Source organism: Neoarius graeffei, chromosome 8 (genome assembly GCF_027579695.1).
Source record: "Neoarius graeffei isolate fNeoGra1 chromosome 8, fNeoGra1.pri, whole genome shotgun sequence".
NCBI classification, from domain to species: domain Eukaryota; kingdom Metazoa; phylum Chordata; class Actinopteri; order Siluriformes; family Ariidae; genus Neoarius; species Neoarius graeffei.
Genome location: NC_083576.1, coordinates 53411110 through 53438790, shown reverse-complemented (window position 1 = coordinate 53438790; position 27681 = coordinate 53411110). Strand labels below are relative to the sequence as shown.

The 27681-nt window shown below is 40.1% G+C and overlaps 2 protein-coding genes across 4 annotated transcripts in view; both read left to right on the top strand.

The window, feature by feature from the left end:
- mtmr7a (myotubularin related protein 7a) overlaps window positions 1-6903 on the top strand; it is a 67489-nt gene extending 60586 nt beyond the window's left edge. Inside the window, exons 10-14 of the mRNA XM_060926954.1 lie at window positions 3664-3713; window positions 3818-4018; window positions 4162-4296; window positions 6265-6391; window positions 6503-6903. Coding sequence (XP_060782937.1) covers window positions 3664-3713; window positions 3818-4018; window positions 4162-4296; window positions 6265-6391; window positions 6503-6784 — 795 coding nt within the window. The 3' untranslated portion in view covers window positions 6785-6903. The remainder of the gene's footprint in view (window positions 1-3663; window positions 3714-3817; window positions 4019-4161; window positions 4297-6264; window positions 6392-6502) is intronic.
- A 7157-nt stretch (window positions 6904-14060) lies between these two features.
- Window positions 14061-25386, top strand: cnot7 (CCR4-NOT transcription complex, subunit 7). 3 transcript variants are annotated; one of them, XM_060927855.1, is made up of 7 exons: window positions 14061-14225; window positions 15436-15645; window positions 15758-15951; window positions 22690-22851; window positions 22995-23139; window positions 23317-23427; window positions 24209-25386. In XM_060927855.1, exons 2-7 carry the CDS (start codon window positions 15529-15531, stop codon window positions 24338-24340), a joined length of 861 nt encoding a protein of 286 aa, XP_060783838.1. In that variant the 5' UTR covers window positions 14061-14225; window positions 15436-15528; the 3' UTR covers window positions 24341-25386. The 3 variants fall into 3 exon arrangements, with proteins under 3 accessions (XP_060783838.1, XP_060783840.1, XP_060783839.1); XM_060927857.1 differs by lacking the exons at window positions 14061-14225; window positions 15436-15645; window positions 15758-15951 and adding an exon at window positions 16700-16788; XM_060927856.1 differs by lacking the exons at window positions 14061-14225; window positions 15436-15645; window positions 15758-15951 and adding an exon at window positions 16795-20583.
- The last annotated feature ends 2295 nt before the right edge of the window (window positions 25387-27681 follow it).

The window sequence follows — 27681 nt, the reverse complement described above, 5'->3', positions numbered from 1 at the left end:
TGGTATTTGCATTCATATTTCTGCCGTTTGGTATTGGGTTTAGTGGCTATGATGAATGACTGCTTGTAAAAAATGTCGGGAAGCCTGGGTGAATCCTACGTTACGGAAGTGACTGTCGTTCTGTTCGTTGATTGGTTAAAAATCAGTTGACGTCAGCAGTGTTTCTCATACGATTCTGATTGGACATAATCGGAAATATTTTTAACTTGGCGGTAGGGATTTCCCAAAACCGGAAGATTATCCAGTTTTTAACAAATATGATCGGGAGGCGGGAGACGGAGGCTAAAATCGGGAGGGATGGCAAGTATGAAAATTAAATGTTACAGGAAAAAATGATTGTATCTAAGCAGCATATTACACAAAAGACCACTTTTCAGATTAAAAGAGAAATCATAATGAAGGCTACTGGGCTTTGGTGCAAAATTAAGAAACGAGTGCGACAAGTCAAAGTGTCCAGAAGAACTGTGGCTGGTTCTACAAGATGCTCAGTAAAACCTACAGTACAGCTCATTTCCTTATAAAACTGCACTCATTGTACCTGAGACTATGATTTTTTTTTAAGCAAAGGGTCGTCTCAGACCTAATTTTGCCTTTGTTCTATTTATTATGGCTTCCTGCTGTTTATAGTATTTTTTTTAATGTTGAAACATTAAATTTCATTATTTTTAAGCCATTTTTGGTTTGCAGCATTTCTTTACATGTGCCTAAGACTTTTGCACTGCACTTCTATCTATCTATCTATCTATCTATCTATCTATCTATCTATCTATCTATCTGTGTGTGTGTGTGTGTGTGTATATATATATATATATATATATATATATATATATATATATATATATATATATACACGGGCGGCACGGTGGTGTAGTGGTTAGCGCTGTCGCCTCACAGCAAGAAGGTCCGGGTTCGAGCCCTGTGGCCGGTGAGGGCCTTTCTGTGTGGAGTTTGCATGTTCTTCCTGTGTCCACGTGGGTTTCCTCCAGGTGCTCCGGTTTCCCCCACAGTCCAAAGACATGCAGGTTAGGTTAACTGGTGACTCTAAATTGACCGTAGGTGTGAATGTGAGTGTGAATGGTTGTCTGTGTCTATGTGTCAGCCCTGTGATGACCTGGCGACTTGTCCAGGGTGTACCCCGCCTTTCGCCCGTAGTCAGCTGGGATAGGCTCCAGCTTGCCTGCGACCCTGTAGGACAGGATAAAGCGGCTAGAGATAATGAGATGAGAATGATATATATTAGGGCTGAACGATTTTAAGAAAAAATTGAATTGCGATTTTTCTGGCAGATATTGCGATTTCGATTTCAACCACGATTTTTTTTCTTTAAATCAAGTTTCAGTGCAAATTAATTAATACAATGAATTCCATAAAGCTAATGCAAGAATGAAAACTGAGGTCAACAGATTTCAAATGTAGGCCTGTTTATTAACATTGAGTGCCTGAGGAACAAGTTATAATAACTTAAAATAATAAAAAGAGAGCCATCTTTCTTAAGTAAACTTTTGCTTCTTTTACTTTTCCCATCTACAACATATCAGACATAAAAAAAGGTTGATCAATGGCTCAGCAGCATCAAAATATTGCACTTTTGTAAAAGAATGTACATAAGCATTATAAATTATAACTAGAGCCAACAGTTCCCCTTTGGGAAATAAGAGTGATGCAGTGGCTGTAGCAGTCGCTATTGCAGGGCCCCTCCCTCCTGTGTGAGAGAGAGTGAGCGAGCAGCCCCTCCCCCACCCGCGTGCTCAGACACAGAGACAGAGAAAGCACACTTTTTCCTCACAGTGCTCCCTCCAAACAACGGGGATTTACACGAAAATGGAAGGAGATATTCACAAAATTCTTTCACACTGAGTGCCACAAGGCTTTCCTGAACGTAATTTTTTTTTGTCTGTAGTGTAAAAAATGAGGACAATTTATTGACGAAACAAAACATAGGTCAGTTTAGGAGCACTGAGAAAAACCGCGGCTTTGACGATCCCAAAATCGTGTTGTCTGAGATCGCGATTTTCGGTCGAAAACGATAGATCGTTCAGCCCTAATATATATATAATATATATATAATATATATATATACCAAGAAAATTACATCTTCCATCTCTAAAGAATAATTAAAATGTTTACACAGTTGATCCTTAATACTTAAAGGTTCACTGCCTTTCAGATTTTTCAGGTTTAGGTCATAAAAAGAATTTTCCCCGACACCCAATTATTTTTTGTTTAGTGGCCCAAAAGCTACTGAATTCGAATCACAGACTTCCAATTTTTTGTTGTTGTCGTTGTTTTTTTAATAGAACAATTAATGAATTTAGGGCCACGTGGCCCTAAATTGTCTGCTATTTTTTCTTGTTTCACCATGGCGCAATACAAGATACTACGTCGTGCATCACATGATGGGCTTTCTCCATTCACGCAAGGCATTGTGGGATACAAATTTGAAACAGGAGAGAACAATGGAGGGCGTGAATGAAACTGGAAAGACCAACTACAGTCACGGAAAGTGAGAAGAAAAGACGTTATGTTGTGAAGGAAAGGAAACACAGGACCAAACTAATAAATATCGGCGGTCAGCGAGCACCTCGGTGTGATCAGCTGTTCGTTTAGCGACAGGATGAGGTCACTGTCAGTGCACGGTCAAGATGAACCTGTAGATGGCAGTAATGCAACACTGGATGCCAGCTGCCGTAAAACAAAAAAGAAGAAGAAGGTAAACCTGCGCATGCGCACACGGACTTCCTCTGTCTGCTTGACTGCGCGAAGCGAGCGATTTCATGCACATTATTTGCTCAGGAGTCCCCTCAAATTAAATAACTTCCAAGCCTCAGAATGGCCTGGATTTTTAGATATTACAGAAATAAACATATCTCACAATGACCAATTTCAGAGGGAACTAAATTTCACCGATTTTATAAAATCGAAAGGCCGTCTAGTTTTAAGAAAACATTAAAGATAAATAAACTTATCTGGCTGGGAAGTGCTTTTATTTCATTATACTAGTAACCACCGTTTGCTTCATTTTTTTAATTGCTATCATGCATGTCATTCAACATGCTCCTAAACTAGGGATAAATGCTGTGGTCTCTTACTGACGAACATTATTTTTTACTTATATTAATGATGAATTGTGGAATCTTGTACAAGTAACATAAATTGACAAACTTGCAAAGTTTTTGAAAAAGTTCTTATTATTTTTTTCTTTTCGAGTTAGAAGAGTTTTCTTCCCATGCTTCCCACAGTAAATATCGGTGATAGTTAATGAGGATGATATTACTGTACTTTATGTGCAAGTCCAAAAAGTTTGATTTTAAGCAAAAGTAATGCTTATGGGATTTTTAATGCTTGGGATTTACTGTGTCTGTGTCTGACTCTAACTCTCCTGGAGATCAGTCAGGGAAGAGCAAGGCTTAGTTTCGTAGAATCTTCTGAGAAAAGTGAAGCCCATCAGGGTGAACGAGATGAACGTGTCCCGCAGCGTGGATTAGCGCCGTCTTGGGATCACATTTCGAAAGAAAATGTAATTTCCTGTTTTATACAATGGAATAAGTAGGTCACTGGTATACTGTATTATGTTAGAATAAATGACATTTTGCATGTTCTAGTAAGTTTAGTGTAAATTATCAGATCATATCTTTGTTTTACGCCTGCATGTTTTGTGTCCAGGTGCTGGTTGAAAAAGACTGGGTTTCATTCGGACACAAATTTTCTCATAGGTAGGATACATGCTTTTTATGATTCTGTACATATTTTATGTTTAAATGTTTATTTCAGGACTCTGAGAGACGCGAGCTGTCTTTGTCGATTTCTCTGTATTTAGGTACAGCCACCTAAATGGAGACCCCAAAGAAGTGTCACCTGTTATCGACCAGTTCTTAGAGTGTGTGTGGCAGCTTATGGAGCAGTTTCCCTGTGCCTTTGAATATAATGAGAGATTCCTCGTCAGCATCCACAGTCACATTAATTCATGTCACTATGGCAACTTCATTTGCAACAGTGAAAAAGAGAGGAAACATCTATGGTAAATTTAAATTTTTTTTTAATCAAATTAAGACGCGTATTATTTTGCGCATTGTGCTGTCCATACCATTCAAATCTATAGTGTTGACATGCATTACGTGCTTATTGTTATTGAAGGAATGACCGTTTTCATTTTGTCTGAAGCATTAGAGAGAAGACTCACTCCATCTGGCCTCATTTGTGGAAGAATAAACTGGACTATATGAACCCACTGTTTAGACCGGACCACAGCCAGACCCAAGGAGTTCTACATCCCATTACTGCCCCCTACTGTTTCAAGTGTGTTACAGTACAATAACAAAAAAAAATTGTGTGGCATTTTCGATTACTACTTGCTTATTTCCATTGGAATTATTTCATACTTGTTAAAAAAAAGCACTGATTTCAAATAACCTAAAAATAATTTGAAGTGTTTTTAGAAGAGGTTTATGGAGCAATGTTAAATCAACCTCATGTATTTTACTCTTCAACTACTACAACTCTTGTTATAGTAATAATGAATAATTAACAGTTATTCTACAAAACCGAGTCGTACATGAGCCGATAGCTGACAAGGTGCGTAGCGCTGAGTAGCCTATAAGCCATGTACAACGAGATTGAGTGGAATAATTGTTTTATTCTATCCACATTCACTGGATTATGAATTTATAAAAGGACTTGAAACTGTCAAAGCTGATGAACCTGGGTGAATTTAAATCCATTCTAAAAGATCGAGAAAATACCTTGCTCATACAATGCACTTGCTTTTAAATTTTTGTTTTATGTTTTTAATTGAATTTTTAACTTTGCGCTTTTAGCATTTTAACTGAATTTTGTTTTATCTGTAATCATTTGTAATGTTACAGCAGGTGTATTTTTGTATTTTTTGCCTGTTATAATTTTTATTGTAACATTGCTTATGCTGCCCTCTTGGCCAGGTCACTCTTGGAAAAAAGATTTTAATCTCAGTGAGATATTTCACCTGGTTAAAGAAAGGATATTGATTGATATTGATTTTGATTGGATTTTGAGAAGCAGAGAATTTTTATTTTTATTTTTTGCAAATTCGATAAATAAAAACTTTATACAAAACGTCTGACAAAATCAATTCCTTTGAGCGGACACGTGACAAATTGTAAAAAAAAAATTGTTCTTCCCATCAAATACACTCATTCCATATTTTGTTGCTTTTTTATTTTTGGAGGTTTTGCTTTCAAGTAAAGTTTTTATTTCGTTCTCGGTTGGTTCAGCAACAAGCTCCGCCATTTTATTTTTCCCTATTCATGGTATATGAGCTGATAGCCTAGTAGTAGAGTATCCAATCAGAGTGCACAATTGCTCATATCCAGTGAATGTGGGTATTAGAAATAATTTTTTTTTTGAGGTTTTGTTTTCAAGTGGAGTTTTTATTTCGTCCTCGGTTGGTTCAGCAACACGCGCTGCCATTTTGTTTTTCTGTATTCACAGTATATGAACTGATAGCCTAGTAGTAGAGTAGCCAATCAGAGCACGCGATTGCTCATGTCCAGTGAATGTGGATCTTAGAAATAGTATTTTTGGAGGTTTTGTTTTCAAGTAGAGTTTTTATTTTGTCCTCGGTTGGTTCAGCAACAAGCTCCACCATTTTGTTTTTCTCTATTCATGGTATATGAGCTGATAGCCTAGTAGTAGAGTATCCAATCAGAGTGCATGATTGCTCATATCCAGTGAATGTGGGTATTAGAAATAGTCATAAACAGTAATATAGTAGTTATCTTAGTGTGCAGGTCACTACACTACCGATCTCTCTCAGATTCACTTTCCATATATAAACATGATGACATCATACTATATAGGCGGCACGGTCGTGTAGTGGTTAGCACTGTCGCCTCACAGTAAGAAGGTCCGGGTTTGAGCCCCGTGGCCGGCGAGGGCCTTTCTGTGTGGAGTTTGCATGTTCTCCCTGTGTCCGCGTGGGTTTCCTCCAGGTGCTCCGGTTTCCCCCACAGTCCAAAGACAGGCAGGTTAGGCTAATTGGTGACTCTAAATTGACCGTAGGTGTGAATGGTTGTCTGTGTGTCAGCCCTGTGATGACCTGGCGACTTGTCCAGGGATGTACCCCGCCTTTCGCCCGTAGTCAGCTGGGATAGTCTCCAGCTTGCCTGCGACCCTGTAGAACAGGATAAAGCAGCTAGAGATAATGAGATGAGATGAGGGCAGGCAGTTTTGGTCACGAATTATCAGTATAATGCAATCAATGGCAATGTCTTGTGTTTTTTTGTGGTTCAGGTTCTGGAGGGGTTTGTACAATCGGTTTGATCGAGGTTTGCATCCCCGTCAGTCTGCTCTCGAGTGCCTAATGGCTGTGAAAGAAGAAACTCAGCAGCTTGAAGAAGTTCTGGCCATGTGTGAGCAGGTAGGAATTAGTTCACTAAGAAACTTTAGAAGCCGTGGCTGTTTTGATGTTGTATTTATACAAATCTCTTTCTAACATGCATAACGAACTTTTAGTGATTCTGTGTTGTAGAAAATGGTTGCATTGGCGAAGGAGCCATTGAAAGACCTCTGTGTGAAAAAGCATGTGCCAATGTACATAAGCCTAGCCAACATACCTCAGGACTACAATGGAGGATTTTTTGGCACTGGCACTAAAGTTCTCAGCCTGTTTGGAGATACACCAAAAAGTTCAGACCGGGAGTCAGGAGAGGCTCATTTCAAGTGTCATTCCTCAAGCAATGGCACCGCATTTTCAAATAAAGATGGAGCCAAGGATCCCGACTCGGCCAAAAATGCCTTCAATGCTGCCTAAAAGTGCAGCAAATGAAAAGTAAAAAGCCATATATAAAGAATGTGTGAATTTCATGTATGCATTTGACTTTAGTTGTTCACTCAGTACTCCTTTGTGTCTGTATTTCTGTCAGTCTAAAGGCCAGGGTTATTTATTGATTAAGTGTTTGTTACACATTTGCATGAACTGTTTAAAACATGCACGTTGCAAAATACCTCATAATTTATTAATATTAAAACCTGAAATTCAAATATACGAGACTGAGAAAGTAAACACAGCTGACATTTCCTCTCTGTAACCAATTTGTAATTTCCATACTTAGATCCAGCTCAGTTATATCTAACCTATATAGTAAATAATGTAACACTCCTTTTGTTCAGAATATAGGTCAGTATGTTTACAAAATGGGTCAAATACACTAATATTTCTGGGAGAAAAATAAAACACTGGAATAAAGCAAGCAGGACAAACTGATAAGCATGTGTGCTGAATTTGTGTTTTAATAACTATGAATATCATTATAAATTGGTTTATTTATAATGTTGAATGGTTGTATGTCATGTTATGCTGAACACACGAAAACTTAAATTACACATTCATTCAAAAATTTTGAAAGGAGTTTCACAGTGCAGGAGCTCACACTTAACTGTTGCAATGTTACTCAAATATTAATAAATAATGTAAATTTTACACGACTGCCTCACTCTGTTCTGTATAATGCTAATCATGAAAGTTATTATATGTTCATGGGAAATCTCCTGTAAATTCAGAGGAATATGCTTAGATTTTTAAAAATTTAATTTTTTATTTTAGTATTATACTATTTTTAGTATAATAATAATAATACTAAATAGAAGGGTATTTTTTTACAGGATTTACTGTAATAATTAATGAAATTGAATCAGAATCATGTATGTTTATTGGCCAGCATATTTATGGTTCCAGCAGTCAGTGTCTCTCTGGCGATACAGAAAAGGAAAAAAAAGAAGAATGTGTATATGTAATGTACAATATAGAAAATATAGACATTACACAATATAAATATATATTATATAGAAAAAAGTGTTTTACTGGGAAATATGCTACTTATATTTTTCAAACGAACTACATCCAGGACATTGAGAACTACGGACCATGACATATTTTTCAATATACTTACTCGTGAGGAAATTTATAAATTGTTTTGATAAATTTGGGTACTTTTTGCTTGTGAATGTCTCTATGTAATAAAAAGAAAATCACAGATTGGCTTGAAGATATGAAGTTTATCTTCTTGTGTTGAAAAAACTCACATTTTTTCATATGAAATACATCACGGATCTGAGTGACATTTAAATAATATTGGCTGGCTTTGGGGTGGCAGGGTGGTGTAGTGGTTAGCACTGTCGCCTCACAGCAAGAAGGTCCTGGGTTCGAGCCCAGCGGCCGATAGAGTTTGCATGTTCTCCCCCGTGTCTGCTGAGTTTCTTCTGGGTGCTCTGGTTTCCCCCAAAGACATGCAGGTTAGGCTAATTAGTGGCTCTAAATTGACCATAGGTGTGAATGGTTGTTTGTCTCTGCATTGGTCCTGTGATGACCTGGCGATTTGTCCAGGGTGTACCCTGCCTCTTGCCCTTAGTCAGGTGGGATAGGCTCCAGCTTGCCTGCGACCCTGTAGAACAGGATAAGCGGCTACAGATGATGGATGGATGGCTTTGAGTGGTATCTCATTATCTCTAGCCGCTTTATCCTGTTCTACAGGGTCGCAGGCAAGCTGGAGCCTATCCCAGCTGACTACGGGCAAAAGGGGGGGGTACACCCTGGACAAGTCACCAGGTCATCACAGGGCTGACACATAGACAACCACTCACACCTACGGTCAATTTAGAGTCACCAGTTAACCTAACTTGCATGTCTTTGGACTGTGGGGGAAACCGGAGCACCCGGAGGAAACCCACGCAGACAACATGCAAACTCCGCACAGAAAGACCCTTGCCGGCCATGGGGCTCGAACCTGGACCTTCTTGCTGTGAGGCGACAGCGCTAACCACTACACCACCATGCCGCTCCACTTTGAGTGGTATGTCAGATATATTCCATTCAGCTAGCATGATATTAAATCTCATCAAAGACGAGTTCGGTATCATGCTAGCTGAATGGAATATATCTGATATACCATGAAAAAAGCCAGCCAATATTATTATACATACACATTCAATGGAACAATTACAGATTTTACAAAAAGTTAAGAAGAAGGGGGGAACTTATTACCAGTATTGAATGCTGATTCTGATCAAATGTAATTCAATGTTCTGTCAATCCAGTGTACATGTACAAAGTCAAAGTTCTAACAATAAAAATGGTACAAGTCCAAAAGCCTGAACAACAAGCTATATCCAGGTAGACAGTTCAAGTTCAAAGTTACTTTTGGTAGTAGTTAATTATTACATTGCAGTTGTTCAAAACAAAAGGGCTTCGCTGAATGAAGTCCACGAGTGAAGTCCTCTTGTAAAAGTCTCCATCACTTTTCCTCACCTCCAAGTAGAACTTTAATAATATTTCCGCTATTGCTCTCTTTTCCAGTTTTTCGATGTCCATTGGTATGTTTTTCTCTTGTAAATATCCGTGAAGAATACTGGCAGCACAGTGGTGTAGTGGTTAGCACTGTCGCCTCACAGCAAGAAGGTTCTGGGTTTGAGCCCAGTGGCTGATGGGGGCTGTTCTGTGTGCATGTTCTCCCTGTGTCTGCACGGGTTTCCTCCGAGTGCTCCGGTTTCCCCCAAAGACATGCAGGTTAGGCTAATCGGTGGCTCTAAATTGACCGTAGGTGTGAATGGTTGTTTGTCTCTATGTGTCAGCCCTGCGATGACCTGGCGACTTGTCCATGGTGTACCCCATCTCTTGCCCATAGTCAGCTGGGATAGGTTCCAGCTTACTCACAACCCTGCACAGGATAAGCGGTTACGGATGGATGGAATATGCATGAAGAACATCCAGAGAAGTTTTTGTAGCCTTTCAGGTGTTCAGCACGTCTGTCTCTTTAAACCTTTGGCTTTTAGTGAAGCAAACCTCGTGGCCATTTTTGTGAACAAACTATCACAGTCACTCACTAGCATGGAAGTTTTACATTTATGTCATGTCTCTTCCAGTTTTTCAATGTCCATTGGTATGTTTTTCTCTTGTAAATATGAGTGAAGAATATATAACAAAGTTTTGGTAGCCTTTCGGGTGTTCACCGTGTCTTTAGTTTCAGTTTATTTATTTAGTGCTTAAACCTAGCACTGAATTAACCCCGTCTTCTCTCTCTCCCATCCGACAAAGAAATGATTGTGCGCATGCGCAACAGAAAACTTTTGTCATTGGATCTTTGCATGTGACATTGTGTTGTCTTGACAACGTGCAATATTATAACAATATTGCATGTTCATTCTCCAGTGGCTAGAGTGGTGTAATCCATGTAGGATAAGTGATATGATAACAATATTGCATGCCATCAATAAACCCACAAGGGAATAGAATACATGTTTTTATTCCATGGAAAAAGTGGCCTGTATGTAAAATAATTTCCGATATTTCACTCCGACAATGTCACTCTCAGTGTTTTCCTGCTGACTAGATGCACGTTGTCAAAATGGCAAACTGGTTCAAAATTAAAATTCTTTTGAATAACCTGTGTGGGCGGCACGGTGGTGTAGTGGTTAGCGCTGTCGCCTCACAGCAAGAAGGTCCTGGGTTCGAGCCCCGGGGCCGGCGAGGGCCTTTCTGTGTGGAGTTTGCATGTTGTCCGCGTGGGTTTCCTCCGGGTGCTCCGGTTTCCCCCACAGTCCAAAGACATGCAGGTTAGGTTAACTGGTGACTCTAAATTGACCGTAGGTGTGAATGTGAGTGTGAATGGTTGTCTGTGTCTATGTGTCAGCCCTGTGATGACCTGGCGACTTGTCCAGGGTGTACCCCGCCTTTCGCCCGTAGTCAGCTGGGATAGGCTCCAGCTTGCCTGCGACCCTGTAGAAGGATAAAGTGGCTAGAGATAATGTGATGTGATGTGATAACCTGTGCATTTTTTTTGTGGATGTGTCCACATAATATAAAGAACATTACACGGTTGTGCGAAGATATGAAGTTTATCTTCTTGTGTTGAAAATATTTTCCCTCGTTTGCTTAACTCACTCGTGAATATATTCACCACTCGAAGATAAACTTCATATCTTCACACAACTGTGTTATATTCTCTATATATACAATCTACAGTATCTATTATATACAATATATCTAAAATATCTCTCATATAAACAGTACACAATATAGACAATGTACAGGATGTTTACAGTGAACACACACAGACGCACACACCTAACCCTGTTGGCACCTAACCCCCAACTGCTCCCTGGGCGCTGTCACATGGCTGCTCACTGCTCTGGGTATGTGCAGTGGCTGCGGCAGAAGGGGGGCGGGGGGTGCCCCCCAAAAAAAATTATGTTGGGGGGGTTGTCCCCCCCAAGTTACGATGGGAATCCTTTGACTATTTACAAGGAAGAAAAGGAGAGAGTAGTGTGAATAAACAGCCCACTGCACGCCTTTGTTTTCCCTTATTAAATCCTGCTGCGTCCCTTCATCCTGGCACCCCGGCGACATCCGGAACATCTGAAAGAGCTTTCTCCACCTTGAAAAGGATGTTGGCATACTTTTGGTCTTCGATGACCGAACAACGACTTAACAACTGTACACTGCTACATGTACATAAAGATATCATACACACCATGGACTTGACCCCTATTGCTGCTGACTTCTCATCTTTCAATGACGAGAGAATGCGCTACTTTGGTTCCTTCAATTAAGTAAGGTATATTTGAACATTGTACGTGTATTTACTCACATGTAAACACAGTAGAAAGTACAAAACCCATGGTAAGAGAGTGTTATCCTCTCAACGATACCAAGTAGATGTAATTATGTTATAGTATCGTTGGTTCACTGGGCGGCATGGTAGCATAAGTGGTTAGCATGGTCGCCTCACAGCAAGAAGGTTCTGGGTTCAAGCCTAGCGGAGGCCTTTCTGTGCGGAGTTTGCATGTTCTCCCTGTGTGGGTTTCCTCCAGGTGCTCCGGTTTCCCCCACAGTTCAAAGACATGGGGTTAGGTTAATATGGGACGGCCTGGGGTTGAGGTGCCCTTGAGCGAGGCACCTAACTCCCAACTCCCCTGGGTGCTGTTAGCATGGCTGCCCACTGCTCTGGGTAGGTGTGTGTGTTCACTGCTTCAGATGGGTTAAATGCAGAGAGGAATTTCACACGTGTGTGATGAATAAAGTTGTGCTTTCTTTCTTTCTTTCTTTCTTTCTTTCTTTCTTTCTTTCTTTCTTTCTTTCTTTCTTTCTTTCTTTTCTGTTTCATATAGAAAAAAAATACATGGACGAAATGCACTCTAATAGAGCCATTAAACTTAGCTTTACGCCACCAAAATTTGCCTATCAAAATGCGGGAAATAGCATTTTAGAGGGTTAAAAATTCCAAAATTTCCCGGGCATGCCCCCGGACCCTTCTAGGTTTGACGCGCCTTTGGCATGCGACATGTCGCCCCCCCTATCCAAAACTTCCTGCCACTGCCTCTGATGTGTGTGTGCTCACGTGTGTATTCACTGCTTCAGATGGGTTAAATGCAGAGAAGAATTTCACTGTGCTTAAAGTGCATATTCTGGACCAATTTCTTTGTTTTTATATGAAAGTATGTTCCTTTACATATTCATCCAGAAGGGTAATTTTGCACAAGGCCATCTGTCTACAGCAGAAAAAAATAAAATACCAAAACGTGTCTGGAAAAATCTCAAGAGTGTAGAGCCAGATTCATGACGTCACCTATGGAAGTGCCAGCAGGCTACAAGAGCTTGCACAGTTTCAGTGCACAGCCTGTGTAGACCAAGCGCTCCCATTTCTCTCTCGTTGTCCGGTCTTTTGGAAAACAATGAGTACTAATCCCATCAAGACTGGTTTTGCTACACCCTCCTACGATACATCTGTTAACCATTATAATAATTACGTGATAATGTTGAAGAAATTTGCAGAAAACCACCAGGTCGTTTTCTCATAAACAAACCAGCGCTGACGTAGGATTCAGAAGGCGGCATCCCACATGCAACGTCACGAAAATCAACGTTTGCCAGGAAATCCAAATGCCAAGTTTTTTCAGAGGCGGACCAATTCGCCTCAAATGGCTTGATTTCAACTGAATTTTTCTGGTATTCTCATCTCATCTCATTATCTGTAGCCGCTTTATCCTGTTCCACAGGGTCGCAGGCAAGCTGGAGCCTATCCCAGCTGACTACGGGCAAAAGGCGGGGTACACCCTGGACAAGTCGCCAGGTCATCACAGGGCTGACACATAGACACAGACAACCATTCACACCTACAGTCAATTTAGAGTCACCAGTTAACCCCTTGGACTGTGGGGGAAACCGGAGCACCCGGAGGAAACCCACGCGGACAACATGCAAACTCCGCACAGAAAGGCCTTCGCTGGCCACAGGGCTTGAACCCGGATCTTCTCGCTGTGAGGCGACAGCACTAACCACTACACCACTGTGCCACCCCTTTTTCTGGTATTGCGCAAGGTAAAAAAATTGCACAAAAGGCAAAATGTGACAGATATTTCATCTCATCTCATTATCTCTAGCCGCTTTATCCTGTTCTACAGGGTCGCAGGCAAGCTGAAGCCTATCCCAGCTGACTACAGGTGAAAGGCGGGGTACACCCTGGACAAGTCACCAAGTCATCACAGGGCTGACACATAGACACAGACAACCATTCACACTCACGGTCAATTTAGAGTCACCAGTTAACCTAACCTGCATGTCTTTGGGGGAAACCGGAGCACCCGGAGGAAACCCACGCGGACAATATGCAAACTCTGCACAGAAAGGCCCTCGCCGTCCACGGTGCTCGAACCCAGACCTTCTTGCACTACACCACCGTGCCGCCCCGACAGATATTTGACCAAAGTTTAATATAAAATAGGAGAATTACATTGATCTTGCTCCTGAATTTACCCGTGATATGCCCTTTAAACTTCTGCTTCTTCTTCTAATGTAAGTTGTGAGTAATAATTGAATTTTCAAACGACAAACATCAAATGTATGGCAAATGAATATCGTCCTAAAATATCGGTTATCGTTGTCATTGATTACTACTAATCGATATCGGTAAATAAATATATCGGTCCAGCCCTATGTCGCGGCTCCGTCGCCAGATCCTTCTCTACCTTTCTTAAGTTTCTTAAGTTCTCGTGGCGTGGTGACGTCAGTGATCACGATGCGTCTGCGTCACCGCGTAGGGCTGTAATGGAGTTTGAGAGGTGGCAGCTGGTTGTTTATGTCGGTGTTAGACAAATAAAACTATATAGAAGTTAGATATTACGACCCCAGTCTTTTGTAAACAAAGACAATAACGTGTTACTGAAGCAGTACATTTTAGGTGTACCTTAACTGAGCAGAGGTAAGTGGTGAAAATAAGTGAACTTGTCCAAACTAGCAGAATAAAGTTGTGTGGCTAATTAGCTAGCAGTGTTAGCATTAGCTAGCATACCCACACATTGCTAGCCGTTAGCTAACATTAAAGAACACGAAAATTCCTGGTGCACGTCTTGGATTTGCAGTTTGTTAAAGACCATACAGATACCGAACCGTGTTTTTTTTGTTTTGTTTAGGAATGAAGGATTGTGTCGGGTTCGAGGTGCCTGCTCCGGGTCTGGCTTTATTAGTTTATTTCCCCCATGTTTCCGGATGATAACTAGCCTGTTTAGCTGCATTGCTATAAACCTGGACTCATCTGCAGCGTAATTGAACACAAGTGGAGCTGACAGACTGCTTGTTCGGATCACTTGTAGATGTATATAACATTAAAAAAAAAAAAGACATGATACGAGCTAGACAAATTAACTCAGATTAATTTATAATACTGAAAGATGGTCATCAGTAAATACACTATTTTTAGCATCTCAGCTAGGCAGGTCTTTCCTGTCGGACACCTCTTTCAAAAGATGGCATCGAACAAATTTCCTTCTGGGACGAGATTATTCAGTAACGTGATCAGGGATTTGTCGAATACACTTGCTATGCAGGCAGAAGAGTAACTCAGTTATCAGCACCTCTCCATTAACGTGGACTGTATGTACAGTATATTATGTAGGGTTGTGTACAGTGAATGTGGCAGAATCTTAAATCTGATGATCAGATTTATGCCTTGAATGTTGGTACGTGTCCGCGTGGGTTTCCTCCGGGTGCTCCGGTTTCCCCCACAGTCCAAAGACATGCAGGTTAGGTTAACTGGTGACTCTAAATTGACCGTAGGTGTGAATGTGAGTGTGAATGGTTGTCTGTGTCTATGTGTCAGCCCTGTGATGACCTGGCGACTTGTCCAGGGTGTACCCCGCCTTTCGCCCGTAGTCAGCTGGGATAGGCTCCAGCTTGCCTGCGACCCTGTAGAACAGGATAAAGTGGCTAGAGATGATGAGATGAGATGAGATGAGATGTTGGTACGTATGACAGTTTTGTGGTTTTTTTCACTGACACCAGGCTACTCTGCAGAATGACCCGTCAGTTTCTTTTTCCAGCATACTTAGCTTGTTGTTCAATATTTTAAACCACCGACACGTTTTCCTAATAGGTCTAATAAATGTTTTAATCCCCATTTTTTTTGTCCCCAGGTCAAAACGGAGAATAGAATTTAATTCTACAAATATTGTCCCTACGGGAGATTTTTTTTTTTTTTTTGATGCCTGCCATCTGAAAGTGGCACTATGCCCGCAGCCACTGTGGATCATAGCCAAAAAATATGTGAGGTTTGGGCTAGTAACCTGGATGAAGAGCTGAAAAGGATTCGCCAGGTTATACGAAAATACAACTACATTGCGATGGTAAGCATTTTGTTCTTCTAGCTTCATCTATTTATTTTTTTTAACTGTTCAATCTCAGGCAGATCTGTATGGTATCTCTTATATAATCTTTTATGCACCTTTTTGTTTATAGGACACAGAGTTTCCAGGTGTAGTTGCTAGACCAATTGGAGAGTTCAGAAGTAATGCAGACTACCAGTATCAGCTCTTGCGATGTAATGTTGATTTATTGAAGATTATCCAGCTTGGCCTTACCTTCATGAATGAACAGGGTGAATATCCACCAGGAACTTCAACGTGGCAGTTCAATTTCAGATTTAATCTCACGTAAGAACAGTTTTGTCATATCTCTCTCTCTCTCTCTCTCTCTCTCTCTCTCTCTGTGTGTATAGAGGGAGGGAGGGAATATTACACAGTCGTGCGAAGATATGAAGGTTATCTTCAACTGGTGAATGTATAGTTACAAGTGAACAAGTGAGATATTTTTCAACACAAGAAGATAAACTTCATATCTTTGCGCCACAGTGTAATGTTCTTTATATTATATAGACCCATCCACACAAAAATACACAAGTTAATCAGAAGAATTTTAATTTTGAACCGGTTCGCCATTTTGATAACCCACGTCTAGTCAGCGGGAAAACATAGGGAGTGACGTCATCGGAGTGAAATATCGGGAATTGTACATGCAGGACACTTTTTTTGTTGGAATAAAAACTTGTATTCTATTCCCTTCTAGCGGGTTTCATTCATTTGGTTTGATAGCATGCAGTATTGTTAGCATATCTTTGACTTGCAAGTGACGTCAAAGCAAAATAGAAACCCGGATGTCGGCCATGTTGGTGGAGATACAAATGCGGCGTCAGGCGGCATTCCATACAAAACATAGTCACGCGTGCGCAACTCTTTGTTTTTCCACTGCTTTAAGCGTTCTTTTAGCTATGCCATATCTTTGTGCTGTATATGGTTGTGGTCACAACAGTACTCGTGACCGTGGCACATTCCGATTTTTTAGAATTCCGTCCGTGATTGGGAACGAGGGCGAGGAAACTCTGAGGCTTAGTACGGAGAGGAGACGAGCATGGCTGAACAACATCGGCAGGGCTGATCTAACAGAGGCTAAAACCAAAACAGCTCATGTTTGCAGTAATCCTTTTATCTCAGGTGAGAGTTAAAAGTTTTCTCGATAATATCATGGAAGAATTTTATTTTGTGTTGCTAGAATTTTGCTATAAAATGAGCGTTCTCTTGTCGTGGTTCACTCGGTCATTGTTATCATTTTAACACGTGTATTACCATTTCGCTTCTCGGAGCGCCAGCAAAATTATATGATAGAAGCAGTCCAGACTGGGCACCCACTCAGAAAATGGGCTATGTTTTGTCCAAGGTCAGACTTGATTCTTCGGCAGCCAAACCAGATAGAACGCGATATCTGGGTACTCGATGGTCGGTAGAAGCGTCTTCAGAAAAGTCTGACTTTTTTCAATAATATGGGTCAAAACCACACACATCTATCTTCTCTTTGTATCAAATATTCACTCGACCGTTCAAATCATGGTAATCCTGAGAAATTCAGCATTGTTTACAGACACGCTTTCAGCGGCTGCCATCCTGGTTGCTTTGTATATCCACCACCATGGCGGATGCTTGTGACGTAGCATATTTTGATCACGTGGTTGCAAGTCATCTATTAGCTTATCATACATGTATTACGTCACTCTACCCAGTGGAGAATGAGCATTGAATATGGTTTAATGTTGCATGGTTGTCAAGACAACATGACGTCACACATCAGAGCCGATGCAAATATTCAGTGAGAGTTTTCTGCTGCGCATGTGCAGAAGCATTTCTTTATTCGCCAGGAAAGAGAAAGACGCGCTGAGTACCCAAAAGGCTACCAGAACTTCATTATATATTCTTCACGCATATGTACAAGAGAAAAACATGCCAACGGACAATGAGAATCTGGAAAAGAGACGCGTCGGAGATGTAAAACTTCCGCGCTAGTGACTGACTGACAGTTTGTAAACAAACATGGCCACCAAGTTCGCTTCATTAAAGACCGAAGATTTTGAGAGAATTTTGGAAGAGAAAGACGCGTTGAACACCCAAAAGGAAGTATGTATAATAATAATATCAGCTGGCTTTTTTTTTTTGTGGTATATCAGATATATTCCATTCGGCTAGCGTGATATCGAACGAGTCGAAGATAGACCACTCAACGCCAGCCAATATTATTGAAATATGTCAGTCAGGTCTGTGATGCATTTCGTCTGAAAAATACAGGTTTTTTTCAACACGGGAAGATAAACTTCATGTCTTCAAGCCAACGTGCGATTTTTTTTATTATTATTTTTTTATTATTATTATTATTATTATATAGACACATTCCCAGACAAAAAGTACCCAATTTTATCAGAACAATTTATCAATTTCCTCACAAGTGACATTGAAAAATGTCCTGGATGTAGTTCATATAAAAAAAAAATACAGCTGGTGTATTTCCCAGTAAAACAAACACACGCGCACACGTGTGTATTTATTTATTTATTTATTATTATTATTATTATTTATTTATTTTTAATCCACCTTTTGGTGAAGTAGCTTCATTTCATACTGGGTTTTTTTGTTTGTTTGTTTTGTTTTTTTAATGACATGTCCCCTGGGACCTCAGATCGGGCCTTGACAACAAGAACAGCAAAACATTGTCTCCCTATAGAAAAAGCAGTACTGTTAGTTATTAGGGATCGACCAATGTTTTTTTCAGGGCCGATACCTATTATTATGGAATTGGGATGCCGATAACCGATATGTGCAACCGATAAATGTAAACATTATAATTCACCTGAAATTAAACATAGCACACACTGACACAGACCTTCATATCCATGAAATGTATGTTTAATTGTAAAATTGAACATGAAATTTTGTGCAGGGAGATGCCAGCAGCATTTGTACAATAAAGTCAAACATTAGTTAGAATAAAATGAGAAATAAAATAATAATAAAATAAATATTCACCAATAAAAAAATAAATCGCTCCCTACTATATTACAGCTCACCATTTTCAGTGGAAAATAAATGAAAATACACTCTGGATTCTTTTACACTAAGAACTAAGTAAGACTTACCAACTTCAAATAGTTTTTAAATAACAAATCAAGTGTAGGGAGCTGCCTGCAGCATTTTTTAAAAAGTAAAATCAAACATAAAGTAGGCTCTCACTCCCTATTATGTAACAACTTAACAAGTAACCATCTACATTCTAATGCTTTTAATGCCCGAGCCTAATATTCCCAATTTAGGAGGATTGTATTGTAGTGAAGGAAGCATCACATGTAGTTTCAGCGAGACTAGTTGGTTGTAGGCTAATTCAAGTGCTTCCTTCCGTAAGCTAAGTTTGCCTGGCTACACAGATGCAAATGGACAATTTTAACGAGTAGTAGATGAAGAGTGTAAACATATAATGATGTTGTGCTTTTGCAACTTGTGTGTTTGTGACTTATTGCGGCAAAAGCAGCATGTCCTTACCTTGAAGTGGGATCTGCTTCTGCCCGAGTGCCCATACGGCCGCCTTGAAACAGTTCACAGCGTTTAGCTATGCGTGTTGATTGGCTGTATCCCTTGTGCCGCTTCTGCCCGAGTGCCCGTACGGCCGCCTTGAAACAGTTCACAGCGTTTAGCTACACGTGCCGATTGGCTATATCTCTTGTGCCAAACAAATCAGATGTTGTGGTGGGCGGGACCGTGTTCTTGGACTCAGAGAGGCGAGTGCAGGAAAGGACGTGCAGTGACAGTCGCGTTAGGAACGAAATGGCTGCAAAAAGGCATGTTATTGGCATATCGGTGCAAATTATGGCTGATACCGATAACCCTAAAAATGCAGAATATCGGCCCGATATATCGGCCAGGCCGATTATCGGTCGACCCCTATTAGTTATAGTGTGTATGACTATGTTAAATATATAAAACATACAAATGATCAGATTTTTAAAAAAAAGAGAAAAATTCCAGAATTTATGGAGTCTTGGACAATAGAAAAACATGCGGCTGAGGTTGCAAGAGGAACTGTGGGATATATCACATTGGTCTGCAATATTTGGATAGATGACCGAGATTTTGAAAAGTTAACTCTGTGCAATAGCTTGAATTGTAGAAGTTGTAGCCTTGCACAAGGTGTACATGAACGTATTACGCGCACAGCTTCATCCCACTGCTGACCTGTTCCATCTACCCCAGCTCCTACTCCCAAGCAGTTCTAGTTTTACCAACAGAATGAGTGTCAAAAGACATGAGTTGTTCATATATCTTGGATGCGAGTGATTTCTGATGGGATTTTAGGGTCAGAATGGAGGGAAATACAGAGGAGGCGCAGGGCCTAACTTGAATGCAGCAGCACAAGTGGGATCTCAGCAAATTAAAGTCTGATAGATCTGAAATTGTCATTTTTAATATTTGGATGCACTGCCTTTGCAGTCAAAGGCTTTCTGGAGTCTGGAACCCATAGACATTACCAGATGCTGGGTTTCTTCCCTGGTCATGCTCTGCCAGGTCTTTACTGCATCCGTCTTCAGTTCCTGCTTGTTCTTGGGGCGTGTTGCTGTCAGCAATTGAAATACATGTGTAATTTGAGTCATGTCAGGGACTGATTTTGACCATTGTACAGCATTCCACTACTTCACCTTGGACTGCTTTCAAAGTTTGCTTTGGGTCCTTGTTCATTTCCAGTGTGAAGTGCCATCCAGGGAGTTCTTGAGCATTTGGCTGACTTTGAGCAGATAATATAGCCCTAAACGCTTCAGAATTCATCTTTCTGCTTTTGTCAGCAGTATCATCAATAAACGGAAAGGAAGCAGTTCTATCGGCAGCCATACTGTCCACACCATAAGATGTGATGGTACGCTTTGGATCATGAGCAGTTTCTTCCCTTCTTCACACTCCTCACTTCTCATCATTCAGGTGCAAGTTGATCTTTGTCTCATGTTTTCATGGGATGTTCTGGAAGTATACAGGATGTTTGTTTGCTTTTTGTTTTTAAAGATGTTTCAGTGGACTCCAGTCTGGTCTTCCTGTTTTGGGAATTTCTGTCCTGGTTTGATTGCCTACTTCATGTGCCTTCAGCGCTCTGCATTTTCCACACAGTTCATATAAACGTAATGATAGAATGTTAGGCTTATTTATTTATTTAGTGGATGTCCATATAATAGAAAGTACATTACACAGCGACACGAAGATATGAAGTTTATCTTCTTGTGTTGAAAAATATTTCACTTGTTTGTTTCGCTCACTCGTGAATATGTTCATGAATTGAAGATAAATTTCTTATCTGTGTGCCACTGTGTAATATCCTATATATAAAGTGTGTGTTTGTTTGTTTATTTATTTAATAAGTTATTCCACAAAATCGAGTCGTACATGAGCTGATAGTCGACAAGGCCCGTAGCGCTGAGTTGACTATAAGCCATGTACTGTGAGATTGAGTGGAATAACTGTTTTATTATATCCGCATTCACTGGATTTTGAGAAACAGAGCAGTTTTATTTAATTTTTTTGCAAATTCGATAAATAAAGACTATATAAAACGTCCAACAAAATAATTTCCGCTTCGAATGTAAACAAACTGGCAAAATGACAGTAACAATGTGTGAAAAAGGCTATAATAATAATAATTCTTGAAAAAAAAAATGTTCTTCCAAGCAAATACTTTTTACCCCATATTTTGTTGCTTTCTTTGTATTTTTGGGGGAGGTCTGTTTTCGAGTGGAGTTTTTATTTCGCCCTCGGTTGGTACAGCAACGAGCTCCGCCATTTTGTCTTTTTAGAGTAGCCAATCAGAACGCACGATTGCTCATATCCAGTGAATGTGGATATTAGAAATAGTATTTTTGGAGGTTTTGTTTTCAAGTGGAGTTTTTTTTAATTTCGTCCTCGGTTGGTTCAGCAACACGCGCTGCCATTTTGGCTTTCTCTATTCACGGTATATGAGCTGATAGCCTAGTAGTAGAACATCCAATCAGAGTGCGCGATTGCTCATATCCAGTGAATGTGGATATTAGAAATGGTCATAAACAGTAATATAGTAGTTATATTAGTGTGCAGGTCACTACACTACCAATCTCTCTCAGATTCACTTTCCATATATAAACATGCTACAGATGCCAATCAGAGCGCGCGATTGCTCATATCCAGAGACGGGTGACTGTTGAAAGATGTATTTTGCTGGTGTTGTTTGAGTCTCTGCAGATTTATGTATGTATGTCAAATCAATTTATCCTATGATGATGAATGTTTTCAGTTAATATAATTCTGTCCTGATGGGAGTAGTCTCTTCCAGGATGACAAAGCCCCCATCCACGGGAAACGAGGACTTGCTGAATGGTTTAATGTGTATGAAAGCAGTGTAAATTGTATGCTGGGGAATGCATGTAGGAAGAATGGTGTTCATTCCTCCAGTACAGTTTTTCCATAGACTTGTTGAATGTAAAACAAAGGGCAGTGAAGTGGTTCTGCTGGTTCAAGGTTTTGGTGCTTTCTCCTTTGTTTCAGTGAGTTTTTTTTTTTTTTTTCCTTTTCTGGCTACCACTCCAATGTGGCTTGCTCATTAAGGATAAATTTTATAATTCCTATATTTAAAATGTATATCCGGAATCGGTATATTTCTCTAAAGCTGCTTTGTGACTGTGTCGATTGTTAAAAGCGCCATACAAATTAAATTGAATTGTCACCTCTTATGTGTGTTTATGTAGAATATATAGAATACATGTGTATTTCCAACATGCATTTAAAAACATTTATTTAAGATTAATTTCAACTCATTGTTGATTAAATATGCAAAATTCTCACTGTATGCAAAACCTCTGCAAAGTTTACTCTTTATATGCTCAGTATTTGTTTGTTTTTGTCCTCAGTATTTGAAGGAGTGCTCTTCGCTCCATTCTGGAGAATAGAAAATGTACAATCCTGGTTGCTCGTGGCCAAGTGTACAGTTGAAAAACAGCATGATCTTTCTGTTAATTCTGTGTTAAAATGTAATGATAATGCCACGTGTCTGAAACAAATTTTCAGGGAAGATATGTATGCACAAGATTCAATTGAGCTACTGACTACATCAGGTATCCAGTTCAAAAAGCATGAAGAAGAAGGCATCGAGACACTATATTTTGCGGAGCTCCTCATGACTTCAGGTGTGGTGCTCTGCGAAGGGGTCAAGTGGCTGTCGTTCCATAGGTAATTTGGTTATTCGTTTGGTATTGAAAGTGATTCAGCACATGCATTTTTTTTTTTTATACCGGAGACCTTTATATCTAGTGCGCTTCTTCTGTACCTGATTCTCAAAGAATTGTTAATTATGTGTGTTTGTTTCTGTTTAGCGGCTACGACTTTGGATACTTGATCAAAATCTTGTCCAACTCCAAGCTGCCAGAGGAAGAAGTTGACTTCTTTGAAATTCTTCGTTTATTTTTCCCCATTATCTATGATGTGAAATACCTCATGAAGAGCTGTAAAAACCTAAAGGCATGCACACACTTTGTATTCGAAATGTGCAGATATATTTCTTTAGAATCTACTGTTGGCAGGAAAAAAAAAAAGGCATTGAAGTTGTACAAGAAGTTAGGGCTTGCCAAGGCTTCTAGACGTTTTTTCTGAATCCCATCAAAGCGCTGTGTTAAGTGACGGTTGTGTGATGTTCAGGGTGGCCTGCAGGAGGTAGCTGAGCAGCTGGAGCTGGAGAGGATTGGGCCTCAGCATCAGGCAGGCTCAGACTCTCTCCTCACAGGAATGGCATTCTTTAAGATGAGAGAGGTGGGTCAGGAATTGAAATTCTCGTCTGCATGCAGGAACACTTTCTAACTCGTATTTTGTTTAAAAAGCAACAATGGAAGCAGAAGTGTAGAGGTTTCCATAGAAACACGGTATCACCGTGGATTATCAGAACTATTACTACAAAACGTGTTATTTCACTAATGTCACATAACTCATGATTACTGTGTTTCAGAACAAATGTGAAATATTTGTCAGTCATATGAAGCACCCATTTTCTTCAAACTGAATAAAAAACCAACTTTATTTTGCACTTGACCTGTCAACAAAAATTAATGTTATTAGGACACTTCAGATGAAAATCATTATGGATTGCATTTTATTCTTGGACATCACATTTCTACTCACATTCTGTCTTAGGTAGAGATCTGATTAATATATAGGAGCATACCAATCATTTCAAGTTTTGTTTTTGTCATTCAGCAACTGCTGCTGCTATTTTTTTTTCCTTTTTTTTTTTTCTGAAAACTAATGTATTGAGTGCATGCTGTTTCAAAAGGTGTTTGTATAACTGTATGAAGGAATAATGCACTTGTACGCTTCAGTCCTTATATCCAAGATTAGCAGAGGCAGGTCGTGATTAGAACATTTACTGTCGGTTGATTTCAATATGTGAAGACGCATGTGCTTTAATTTGTTTTGGTTTGAAATGTTTCTGCCGTTGCTAAATTAAGTTATAATAAAGCCAGTGCTAATGTAGTGTGATTGGCTAAGCAGGTCTCCTAGAATGTTGTGTGTCCAACAGTGTTTCCTGTCATTGCAGATGTTTTTTGAGGATCATATTGATGATGCTAAGTACTGTGGTCATTTATACGGACTGGGCTCCGGTTCATCCTACGTCCAGAATGGCACCGGCAACGCCTATGAAGAGGAGGCCAACAAGCAGCAGTCATGACACAACAAGAACCAGTTCACGATAAAGAACTTCACCTGCAGGGCTTAAAACTTGGGTTTTTTAGTTTTTCATGAGACATTCAATAGGAATTTGCACTTTAAAGCTCGAACGAGACTCTTGGTTTTAGATGAAAAGCTAAAAAACTTCCTCCACTTTGTTGCCTTCTCTGTTAACCTTTTGTCACAACACATTCCTCTTTTATCATAAGAGACAAGGAAAAAAAATGGGTGTTTTATTTTCCCCCTGCAAAGCTCAGCCTTAAGCTACATTTTATTTTTTTAAATCATTAATTTATTGCATACTTTCACATGCTTTAAGTGGCACACAGACTATTTCAACAACAACAAAAAAACAACAGTACGCCAGTTACCTACACGTACAGTTGTTCCCTGATCCAAGGAGTACCATGTCGATATCACAACCTGCAGTAGCTTGAGACAGAAGGAGCGAGAGACAGTCACACAGTGGAAGATCCTGGCACTTAATGGCACGAGTGAAGCCTTGCACTGATTTTACTTTTATGTTGGGCTAACATAGGTTTTACCACAAAATAGGAGTGATGCATAACTGCCACTACTTGATTGAACGGAGGTCACCTCTTCTGTATCAAGACTGTCTTCATTTCATTTTAAAAAGTGACTTAAAGGTTTTGTAGTATTTTAGTATAAAATCAAAGCCTTTTATTCATTGTGCTTCTTAAAAAAATCTTAGCCAACTCGAGTACTCGGTCAGTGGAATTGGATTTACCTGTAGAACTGGTTTTTCATTCATGCCCGTTTTGTGCTGTTTGGGTTTTGTTTTGTGTTTACGGTTGTAGATCAGCTGCATGTACTGATAGCGTTTGAATAAATGCTGCGTTGAGTCATGGTCTGAGCTTTTACAGAGGTGTGTGAACTGCATGGACACTGCTTTTCTTTCTGTTGAACGTCACCTGGCCAGTTTTCTTCACCAATGTGTAGAATGTTCATGTTGAGAATATGCAATAACAAAGGTGACTGTTTTTAGAGCTTTTGTAAATAAAGGCCAGATTTTCTATCCGCTGCAAATTTGGGAGCCACCTTTAGTTGTATTGTTTTGCATGCAAATGAATATTCAGTTCTACAATAACATTGTAACCCAACATTTCTCTTTTCAGTACATCAGAAATTGCTCTTAAGGATTTTAACAAATCAATGGCGGTATATTCTTTTATGACCAATTTCTTTAGAGGTCTGCCATACAACATTACCTATATTACTATTTTGTGTGTAACGTTAATACTGAATCCTAACCTGCAGATCACACCACATGTACCGTATATAAAACCATGGCTTTATTATTTTAGCTGAATACATTCATCCAAGTAGTTTATAGATAAAACATTAACAAATGAAACTCCATGAAATGAAAAATCATGTAGCTTAGTAAATGGTTTCGACAACAAAAGAGCCAGAAGTTAAACTATGCGCTAGCTTATGGCTTGTACACTGTATCGCATAGTCTGTTGGTCAGTGATCTGATGAAGCACTACTCTTTCCATGATTATGAATAGGCACATAAAAACATGGCAGCACATTTAGAAGGTCTTGGCGTTTCTGATTTTCATATCACTATGGTATAAAAATATAAGATTATGCAAACGTAATTGGAGAGTCCAAGACTGAACAAAAATGTGTTCGGTGCCAACCAGAATTATTGCTAATTTTCATGAAAATTAGCAAAAATGTATACAAATATGCAGTACTAGTCAATAACGTTTGGACACACCTAATTCAATGGTTTTAAAAAAATTTTATTAAAAGTCATGTCTTCAAGTAATCATGGATGTTGTTTCTCTTTAACAGTTCTTGACGTGACATGGATTACGAAAATTGTGGAATAGGGCTATTTACTGTTTGACCTATAGGTGGTGTAGTGGTTAGCACTGTCGCCTCACAGCAAGAAGGTTCTGGGTTCGAGCCCAGCAGCTGGCGAGGGCCTTTCTGTGTGGAGTTTGCATGTTCTCCCCATGTCTGCGTGGGTTTCCTCCGGGTGCTCCGGTTTCCCCCCACAGTCCAAAGACATGCAGGTTAGGCTAATTGGTGGTTCTAAATTGACCGTAGGTGTGAATGGTTGCTTGTCTCTGTCAGCCCTGTGATGACCTGGCGACTTGTCCAGGATGTACCCCGCCTCTTGCCCATAGTCAGCTGGGATAGGCTCCAACTTGCCTGCGACCCTGTAGAACAGGATAAGCGGCTACAGATAATGGATGGATGTTTAACCTCAAACACATTAAGAAGGCAAGGAATTGCACTAATTGACTCTTAATGAGGCACCTGTTAATTGAAAAGCATTCCAGGTGACTACCTCATGAAGCTGGTTAAGATAATGCCAATAGTGTGCAAAGTGTCAAGGTAAACGGTGGCTACTTTGAAGAATCTAAAACATAAAACATTTTTAAACACTTTTTTTACCACATAACCCCATGTATGTTCCATATGTCATTATTTTCATGTCTTCAGTATTGTTCTATAATGTAGAAAAGAGTCAACATACAGAGAAACCTATGAATGAGTAGGTGCATCCATACTTTTGACTGGTACTGTATTGGGCAGTGGTAAAAGGTGTTATGGCATGCCCTTGAGCAAGGCACCTAACCCCAACTGTTCCAGGTATATTACATTACAGTCATTTAGTAGACACTCTTATCCAGAGCAACGTATAACCTGACCCTGACATACCCACAGCTTTGGGCAGCCCAGGGAGCAGTTGAGGTTTAGGTGCCTTGCTCAAGGGCACTTCAGCCATTCCTGCTGGTCCAGGGAATCAAACCAGTGACCTTTCGGTCCCAAAGCTGCATCTCTAACCTTTAGGCTGTATGTTGTGCTGGATAAGAGCATCTGCTAAACGCCTGTAATGTAATATGTGACTACCTCATGAAGCTGGTTAAGATAATGTCAATAGTGTGCAAAGCATCATCAAGGTAAACAGTGGCTACTTTGAAGAATCTAAAATATGAAATATATTTTGGGTTTTGGGTGGCACGGTGGTGTAGTGGTTAGCGCTGTCGCCTCACAGCAAGAAGGTCCGGGTTCGAGCCCCGTGGGCGGCGAGGGCCTTTCTGTGTGGAGTTTGCATGTTCTCCCCGTGTCCGTGTGGGTTTCCTCCAGGTGCTCCGGTTTTCCCCACAGTCCAAAGACATGCAGGTTAGGTTAACTGGTGACTCTAAATTGGCCGTAGGTGCGAATGTGAATGGTTGTCTGTGTCTATGTGTCAGCCCTGTGATGACCTGGCGACTTGTCCAGGGTGTACCCGCCTTTTGCCCGTAGTCAGCTGGGATAGGCTCCAGCTTGCCTGCGACCCTGTAGAACAGGATAAAGCGG